The following is a 10,199-nucleotide window of genomic DNA, read 5'->3' as shown; positions in this document are numbered from 1 at the left end:
ATGAAGGATTTTCTGGATTGGCAGGTTAAAGTGGATAGATTCTTTGAGATCATGGAGGTTCCAGAACACAAGCAAGCTAAGATGGTTTCTCAGAAGCTGAAGAAAGATGCTGCTTATTGGTGGGATCAGTTGCAGAGCTCTCGTCAGAGGCAAGGAAAAGAGCGTGTTCGGACATGGAGCAAGATGAAAGGTCTTCTTAGCGAAAAATTTCTACCTAGAGATTTTTCGATCAAGAATTATCCTCTTACGGTTTTTGAGATGAAGTTAAAGTCCAAAAAGTTTTCTTTGCCCGTTGAGATTAATAGTTTATTTGAAGAAAAGCCAAAAAAATTTCTAATGGAAGAAGCTCCACAAGAAATCATCCATGATGATCAAGAAGACATTAAAGATGAAATTGCTCATGAAGACATGGTTATTTGTAATGATGAAGTCTTGGATCCTGAAATAAATCATTCAGAACCCGATGTCATTCAAGAATGCAACCTTGAGAGCCAAGAAGAATCTACTAAGGTTGCCTATGAAAGCCAAAATGCATATGATAGACTCATCTATGGTGTTGAGTTCATGATTGTGCCATTAGAATATGCAGAAGATCCGGCGAATAATCCACAGGTTCAATTGTCTAATTTTTTCTCAGGTCTTTTGTCTACCTATTCTTGTCCCTTATTCAAGAGGAACTCGAGGGAGAGTTCTTTCATAATGGAGGAGAATGATGTAGGATGAGAATGAGCCTGATTTAGCCAGAAACTCATAAAAGCAAAGAAGCGGCGTAGAATCAAGAAGAGTGATTGGAAACTAGGTAACTCACGTGTAATGAGGTTACTAGCCGCTGGAATATTCAAGAAGATTTGGTTTTGGACTTTTCGGGTTACTCATGCAAAAAGTCAGGTTTTGATTGTGAATCAGATTTGATCAACTTTTGGCCAGAATGTCTCTTTGAGACGCATGATACCTTTCCAGAATGGGAACGACGAGATCTTCAAGACTCACTTTAGTAAGTCCTTACAGATTTAGGCCAAAATATATCGTTTTAATTATCCGATTCGGGATTTAATATTTGTAGGCTTGTCTTACATTTGTTTTAGGATTCTTTATATTTTAGGTTTTTAGTTTCTTTTTTAATTTGGATTCTTTAGGATTTCTTGATAGATTATAATTTAGGGTTTTTGATGCCTATATAAGCACCATTATGCTTTGTACTATAATCAGTTTATCATATCAAATTTAATAAAAATGAGAGTTCTTTCTCAAATTCTCTGGTGGATTCCAGAATTATCTTTTTAGAGTTTATTGCTTGTAAACCTAGGTTACTTCCGACTGCGTCAGATTTCCTGACAGACAGCGATGTCTCTCTTATCACCAGATTCAAAGAATGCAACATATTCTTCACTGCTTGCAAGTATATCAGTTATATAATAAATTCTTAGGTTTGAAAATTAAAATAGTGAAAAAGATTAACATGAGAATGTTTGTCCTTTAGTTCACGAATGAAAACAAATGGCACAGAAAAGAAGGGGAGGAAAAACCAAATGTCTAGAAATGTCAACCCTAGTATGCTTACTACTGCAATTTTTAAAACAAAGAGAAAACCCTAAATTGGAATATCTTGAAGGAAGGAATACTCATAAAAATCTTGATTCTAACAATTTGAAACTTGAAGTTAAAAGAGCAACTTCATTTTCAAGTTGTTGCTTTGAACCACTCTAAAAGAATACATCTCAGTGAAATTTGCTTCCGCTAATGCACATCAAAATAGACCAAAGTAAATTGTATGCACATGATATTACATGGTAATGCATGGGAATGACAAGCTAGAGGTCAGATTCTAATGCAGGAACAGTCCAGATAGGCTGCCCTATTCTGATTTGAATGTTGATTACCATAATGCATTACACAGGCTGAAACCGTGAAACAACAGTCGGATTCAATCAAAGTGGATTCCATGTGTAGACCCCCCCGGTACTTTTTATTGTTTATTTTATTTTGTCGTATAACGTTGTTTGGACCTGAATTTAGCTACTCTCGTGTACGACCATGTTGAGAAGAAATGGGACTGAGTTGGCACCCATTCAAGATAAATAATTCGTGAAGTCATACAACCGAGGGAAAAGTGTCAGTCGGTCACCCAGCTTGATTTGAGGTTTTAGGAACGGACGACCCAAAAATTAGTTAGTTGGGCCATGCAGCCATATGTTCGGTTTAGTCCGAGTTCAAAAGGGTGATTACACATGTGGGCCGAAATAAGAATTAAAAGTGTTCGGCCAAGTTTAGGCAACAATTTCGACTGAGGAATCCTCGCAAGGAAGGAGTTCAAATCAATTATGGATTTCGATTGTGAAGATTTCAGATATCAGCCAAGTTAGGATTTTATGAGACGAATCAATCCTAAAAGGAAGGAGAATCCTACTTCAATTCCACGTCTTGGAGGACATTGTAACTCATTGTAAAGGGTCCTGCACCACACAACAAACAAATCAATATACAACTTTTACTCTCAAACTTTTCTCTTGCTATCTCATAGGTACTTTACCTTCGATTCAACTTTCACAATTTGATTTCATTTCTAGTTTTTCTATTTCAATTCAGTACTTTACATCCAAGCGCTTTACTTTCTTGTTTATTTACTTTATATGCACTTTACTTTGCGCACTTAGGAGTAGTTCGTAACGTAGAATTATCATCCATTGATCTCTTTCGGCCAGTCCGGATTGGATCGATGCGATTCGCTGTTCACACACATATCATCTCACAACGCTTTGACAACCGAGTCCACTTCACCTTTGTCTTCACCGTGATTTGCGAATATCTTCACCCGATAGATCTCTCGCTTGTCACCCGGACGTTTGAGTTTACCCAAGAAGTGAACGTGATAGAAGATCCCGGTCAGGGTTGACGCCTAACCGAAGTCCTTGCAACAGAGGCATCAGAACCTAACGGCCGAGAGGGTTCCTTCCTCGGCCTACAATCATTTGAAAGAAGTCAGACACAAGCGCAAATCATATCTAAACCTCGCTTGGCCATTCGGCCGCGAGTTGGCACGCCCGCGCTATTTCAGAAGGACAATTCAACCACAGGTCCCTCGGCCCTCATTTCGGCCGAGACGATTTTGAGGCAAACATCTTTTGGCACGCCCAGTGGGACACAAAACACTAAGGCGTCATTTTTGGATGCACCCCAATCCATACTCAGTATACCGGGGAAATACTTGTCTTAAGTGCAACGAAGTCGGCCATACCTCGGTCGAGTGTCCGAAGCGAAAGTATACAAGAACAACTTCAGCCATGAGTAGTGGATCAGGGACGTCAGGTAGTGTAACACCATCACGTACCTCAACTCCGGTCACGTCTACGGTCACGACTGGTCAGGGAACTACGGCCGCAACCCAGGCCGTCCTAGGGGCTATCAACACCTCAACCATAGGAATGCCAAGTATGGCCATGATCGTACCAAGCATTTAGACCGAATCTACGTCTGTGACACCATTTGGAATGCCTTCCGGACAAATGGTTCTTTCGCATCAAAACATATCACAGTCTGGACAAAACCAATGGGGGATTTATCCAAATTTCAACCCTTCGGCCGAGGAGATAGCTCGAATGATGGCCGACGAGTCTAGGAGGACTGTCCATGAGTTAAGGCTCTCAGTAGATGGTTTGGGTCGAGATTTAGCAGCAAGCATCAACAATAACACTAGTACCCAAATGGGAAATCTCAATAACACCATGCTCCTCATCTACGAACAATTGTTGGCTAATGGGAATAATGGAGCGCACGAAATCGTGGGACACCAGCATAGCATGCAGGCTCAAATCCAACCCAACCAAGTCAACATGGCAAACCAAATGAATATGCAACAGCAGCCAAGGATGCCAAATATGCAACAGCAGCCAAGGATGCCGTATCCGCCTTATGGCATGCCACCCGAAATGGGATTCGGCCAAGGATTTATCCCTCAGCCGAACCAGGTAAACAACAATGTGGCTCAAAACCATCAGCAGAACAATCATCAAGGAGGAGGTCAAGACCGACCGGTTCGCCTCAATGAGTTTCAAAATTTAGTTGAAGATCTTATGGGAGTCTTACCAAGACGGGTGGAGAGACCAAGTTATGCTAAACCATATCCTGCATATATTGATACCATCCCGTACCCAGCAGGATATCGCATTCCCTCATTCACATTGTTCTCTGAAGATGCATATCAATCCACTGTAGAACACATTGGCCGATTCACGGCCCAGTATGGAGAGGCCAGCTCTGACAATAACAACCTAAGGCTATTCGTCCACTCCCTCACGGGACCAGCCTTCACTTGGTTCATCAATCTCCCACCCAACTCAGTCAATAATTGGAGGGAAATGGAACGAGCTTTCCATGACTAATATTATCGAGCGCAAAAAGAGATTAGGTTGGCTGACCTAGCTAAGACGTCGCAGATGAGTCATGAGACTGCACAAGAATACTTAAGCCGCTTCAAATTAGCTAGAGCACGATGCCGAGTAAGACTGCCTGAATCAGAAATCATAGATATGGCGGTAGCTGGTCTGAGCTTCAAATTCAAAGAACATTTTGAAGGCGTTACCTTCAATGATCTATTCGAGCTCGAGACAAGAATCGACCGGTATGATGCCATCTTAAGGGATGAAGCTCAAAAGCGGGCAGCATCAAAGGGTACGTATTACAATAATCAGGCCGTTAATGCGGTCGACAGGTTTGGAGTGGATTTAAACGAAGACTCGGTTGAAGTGGATTCGGCCGAAATGGTGGTTAAGCAACCCCGTGTGTGCAAAGCTTTGGAACGGGTTGACCCGAAGCAAACCAAACCAACACCAACCCAAAGCACAAACACGATAAAAACTAATGCACACACTTGCACTTTCAATATAGCTAAGGCCGATTTGATTTTTGATCAACTCTTGGCTGAGAAGATGATTCAACTTTCTTTCGGCCATATACTCCCCAAGGCCGAAGAAATCAAGGGGAAGACTTTTTGCAAGTATCATAATTCATGGAAGCATGCAACTAACAATTGTGTTATTTTTCGTGATATGATACAGGATCTCATTGACGCAGGAACTCTCAAGTTCCCTGAAAGTAAGCCAGCAATGAAGGTTGACACCAACCCATTTCCTGAAGCTCAAGTGAACATGGTGTTTGTCAGAGTCCCCAAGGATGGGGATGCTCCAAGCAAAACAGCAGATGCTAGCAAGACTACTGGTAAGCTCAAATCATCGGCCCAGCCAACGGCCGAAGGACTCACTATTGGGAAAATCAAGCTTGAGCCACCAAAGGTAGCTGTTTTATGCACTCGGTGCCAGGAAGAAGTCATGCTTGAAGGGGTCTTAAAACTCCAGAGGCCAGAGCAGGTTGTTAAAACTTCTAATTCAGCTCAAAAGGCTGAGAGTGCACCAATAGGAACCAAAATAGGGGATACACACGAAAAGGTTCATTCTAGATTAGAACCACGGGACAAAAGAATTATCTCGGCCGAGGCGGACAAACAGAGATTCAGGTCTCAGGTTACTACAAAGCGACCATTGACCCCAGATGCATCGGACAAGTATGGTCCGCACAGTCCAAAGGGTGTGTTCCATCGTCTTGATAAATCGGATAGGAGATTTTCAGAAAGGGAGCCAGTTAGGCGGCGCCTAAACTTTGATCGGCCATTTTATGATGAAGAATATTACGGCCGAAACGAGAGGGACAAAAGGAGATATCCTAGAGACGAGGGTTGTAGTCGTGATAGCTATAACCGTGATGGAAATTCCCGGCCACTAAAGACTTTCAAGCCTCCTTTGGTTTCTGACAACCGTTGGTACGGCCGTGTTTCAAGGGACCAACCGATTCCCTCATGACGAAAACACAGTTGAGAAGACAGCAAAGGCAAGTTGCTGAGGCTAAGAAAGCCCGACTGAGCAAGACAACCAGAACTTCACCTCCACGATCCATTAAAAGATCCGGATATGAAACGGCACCGAGAAGGATTAGAACATACGAGAGAAATAGTAACGATCCTCCTGTGGATAAATTGACTCGGGATACTAAAGACATGGAAATCGACTCAAGCAGGAAAGGGGTATTGAAGGTTCACTTCAGAGAGGCCCCTTGCCCAAAACCGTTGATTGTAGTGGATAGGAGTCGAGATCCACCCTTTACGGCCGAAGGACTCGTAACTATGCGAAACTACCATCTTTTGCATTCGGCCATCGATTGGTATGGTTTGACTAAGGAGGAAAACAAGCTTTTTAATTTAGTGCATAGGGATTGCAACAGATTCGAAGAACTCTGGGCGCCTGATGTGAGAAGAGGCGTGAGAGCCAAGTATCAAGCTTATTTGGAAGATCAGGAAATAAAGGCTGATTATAATTCTCTTCCTATTTGGAAAGACGACCTACAGTATTTGTGAGAATACTTTAGTGTGCACTCGGCCGAAGAATTGTTCGGCCTAACAATTGAGGAACAAAGACTGGCGTTCATATTTGAGGAACGCATGGAGAAGTTGGATAGAGAAAGATGGGAAATTCTTCACGCCCCACGTTCACCCACGTCTTCATCAGGTACACCGGCATCGGGTGAAGAGGAAGAAGAAATTTCTGAGTCGAATGGCGATGAAGAGCCTTTCGTAAAACTTTACAAGGACTTGAACCCGCCCTTTTCAGCTAAGGGACTTAGGAGAATGAAAGAGTATCACCGAAAGAATTCTGCTCTTGCATTGTACGGACCAACCAACAAGGAGATGGATACGTTACATATGATCGCTGAATGCCCAAAGTCAGCAACCCTTTTGTTGGACTTGGATTCTAGCCTTGGTTTAAAAATTGCTTACCAGGCTGTCCAAGAAGGCATAGAGCTTAAAGTTGGTGATGAGGAAATCCCGATCTCGGACAGAGATTTGAAGTATTTGAAGAAGTTCCATAAGATCCAATCTGCGGTCGAGATGTATGGGATGACCACTCAGGAAAGAGAGCTGATGAAGCGCTTCGACCACCATGTCCGAGAAGAAGAAAATCGTCAACAAGCTCAAGCAAACCAAGACCTGGCCAAATGGTTAGAGGACACTGACACAACTGATACACAAGACCAGCATTTCGATGACCTGGATTTGGAAGTCGATGGCCAGGGTGATAGGGGCATATTAGAGGGCGATGAGGGCCTATTGGAGGACAATGATGACCTATTTGATGAAGATATGGGGGATTATGATGACATAGGGGATTATGAGGAACAGGTTGACTACGATGATGTCGATCAGGTTCCTGACGTCCCAACCTCCAATCCACAGGCTGATACCACCATGAACACTTTGACCGAGACAATTATCCAACCTTCGGCCAGGGAGGCCGAGGAAGCTATTGTCCCAACATCTCAGGATGTGAATATGATTAGCGTTCGGTCATCAACGAAAAATGCTTCCGACCAGGTGCAGAAAGGAAGAGATTCGGCCGGAATATATTTTTCTCGGCCGAGTGATTCCATGACCCAAGTCAAAGATCCCATCCTCATTGATGCTTATATAGGTGGATACCGATTTTCGAGGGTTTTAGTGGATGGGGGATCAGCTGTCAACATCCTTCCTTGTTCCATTATATGTCAACTCCACCCTGCCAAGTATGGCTTTGTTCCAACTGATATTTCTATTTATGATTATACAAGGGAAGAGGCTGAAGTCAGAGGAGCATTGCCATTGACGGTAATTGTAGGAAAGAAAAGCTCGACAACTTGTTTCTTTGTCATCCCCACAGACAACTCATGCACTGCCAAACTGGGTCGTGATTGGATCCACCAAAATGCTTGTATCCCGTCTTCAGTACATCAACTTCTTGTTTTGTGGAATGGGAACGAGGTCGAGGTCGTACGGTCGGCTCAAAACGAAAATAAAGAAGATACCGCCATTGATATGGTGTATGTGCTTCCGCTTGAGTTTCAGGCTCAGCCAGGACAGTTGGACGGGATGGAGGGAGATGTCTGAGAAGAAAGTGAATGCCTAGCTCCAGTCCAAGACTTGGCCAAAGCCTACTTTCCTAAGCCAACACCAGCAATGTCCAAGCATATCAAGCCGTTGTATATCACGGCTCATTTTGAGGGATATCCGATATCAAGAGTATTGGTAGATGGTGGAGCAGCCGTAAATGTTATTCCTATTTCGGTTGCCGAGAAGTTAAAAAAGACTGACAAAGATATTGTATCCTCCGAGATCGCCATCCGAGATTTCTCCGGGGGTAAGAAGCAAACCAAGGGAATTCTACCTTTGGAAGTCACAGTGGGTAACAAGAGCATGATGACCGGTTTCTTCGTCATAGATTCCAAGCCTTGCTATAATGTTATTCTAGGAAGAGATTGGATACATCAGAGTATGTGCATCCCTTCATCCATGCATCAGCTTTTGGTATTCTGGAATGGGGACACTGTGGAAGTAGTGGAAGCTGATTCTCAACCATTGAAAGCTTCGGCCAACGCAATTGACGCCCAATACTACGAGGAAGAAATTGGGTGCTCAGAAATTCAGAGGGAAGATGGTACTGGCTGAATTACAAGGATAACAATGCGAAGAGCACTGGCCCTAGGCGCCGAGAAAGTCCACGAGGACTCGGAGCGACCAACATTGGCGGACCTGTTTGATCCCATAATCCATGGATAGTGGCCTAGAGAGTGAGACACTATCGGCCGCAGTTAAATCAACAATGAGGAAATTGTTGGCTCATTGGGCCGAAAACTCTCTTCAGAATGATTCGGCCATGAATTTGATAGAATTTATCTCAGAAGGAGCACCAGAGGATGAGTTGAAGCTAGAAGGCATCGGCCCTGCACCGGCCGAGTTGGAAGACGACCTTACTGAAACTCAAGACCCACTAGAAGAACTAAATTTAGGGACCACCGAGGAGCCTCGGATAGTCCGGATCAGCAAGCTCCTGCCACCCAAGATGAAGGAAGATTTGAAGGCTTTGCTGACTGAGTTTCAAGATTGTTTTGCCTGGAGTTATCATGAAATGCCAGGTTTAGATAGAAGCATAGTGGAACACAGATTGCCTATCAATCCCAATTGTAAACCTTATAAGCAACCTCCTCGGCGATGTGCCGCCGAGGTTTTGCCTGAAATTAAAGAGGAAATGGAACGTTTATTAAAGGCCGGTTTTATTCGAACGGCCAGGTATGTTGAATGGTTATCTAATATTATTCCAGTAAGGAAAAAGAATGGCAAAATGCGCATATGTGTTGATTTTCGAAATCTAAACTTGGCCACACCCAAGGATGAATACCCAATGCCCGTGGCCGACTTGCTTGTGGATGGTGCGGCCAAACATGAAATCCTTTCTTTCATGGACGGGCATGCTGGATACAACCAAATCTTTATAGCCGGGGAAGATGTTCACAAAATGGCGTTCAGATGCCCAGGCGCAATAGGAACATTTGAGTGGCTCGTTATGCCATTTGGGCTTAAAAACGCCAGAGCAACCTATCAAAGGGCCATGAATATGATCTTTCATGACCTTATTGGCCACACGGTCGAAGTATACATTGATGACATTGTGGTAAAGTCGGCCAAGAAACAAAATCATTTGACCGACCTTCGACTGACATTCGTACGAATGCGAGCTCACAAACTAAAAATGAACCCCGACAAATGCCTTTTTGGAGTATCAACCAGTATGTTCCTTGGTTTTGTAGTTTATAAAAAAGGAATTGAAATCGACAAAAACAAAGCTAAGGCGATTATGGAGGCACCTGCTCCGAGCACAAAGAAGGAACTTCAATCATTCCTGGGGAAGGTAAATTTTCTAAGGCGTTTCATCTCTAACTCGGCCGGCAAGATTCAACCATTTTCTTCACTTTTGAAAATCAGGGCCGAGGGTGAGTTTGTTTGGAGAACAGAGCACCAAGCGGCATTCGACCAACTCAAACAATACTTATCAAACCCACCCGTCTTAGTACCACCAGTACGTGGAAGGCCTTTAAAGTTATACATATCGGCATCGGTTAACTCAATAGGAAGCCTACTAGCGCAAGACAATGATAATGGCAAGGAATGTGCTGTACATTACTTGAGCCGGATTCTCACTGATTTGGAAACTCGGTACACGCCTATTGAGAGGCTTTGTCTTGCATTATTCTTTTCAGCAATCAGGCTCCGGCACTACATGTTACCCTCGGTCGTCCAAGTCATCTCTAAAACTGATTTAGTAAAATACATGCTGACTCGGCCT

General features: G+C 43.5%; 1 protein-coding gene across 1 annotated transcript; it reads left to right on the top strand.

The window, feature by feature from the left end:
* Positions 1–3,503: 3,503 nt before the first annotated feature.
* LOC133716167 (uncharacterized) lies at positions 3,504–4,379 on the top strand. The gene has a single exon (XM_062142894.1). It carries the CDS (start codon positions 3,504–3,506, stop codon positions 4,377–4,379), a length of 876 nt encoding a protein of 291 aa, XP_061998878.1.
* The last annotated feature ends 5,820 nt before the right edge of the window (positions 4,380–10,199 follow it).

This window comes from Rosa rugosa, chromosome 6 (genome assembly GCF_958449725.1).
Source record: "Rosa rugosa chromosome 6, drRosRugo1.1, whole genome shotgun sequence".
NCBI classification, from domain to species: domain Eukaryota; kingdom Viridiplantae; phylum Streptophyta; class Magnoliopsida; order Rosales; family Rosaceae; genus Rosa; species Rosa rugosa.
This window is presented reverse-complemented; position numbering and strand designations above follow the sequence as displayed.

What these genes read in the sequence shown, in the direction of transcription:
- LOC133716167 (XM_062142894.1), top strand. Translation starts at nt 3,504, where the DNA reads ATGGTTCTTTCGCATCAAAACATATCACAGTCTGGACAAAACCAATGG.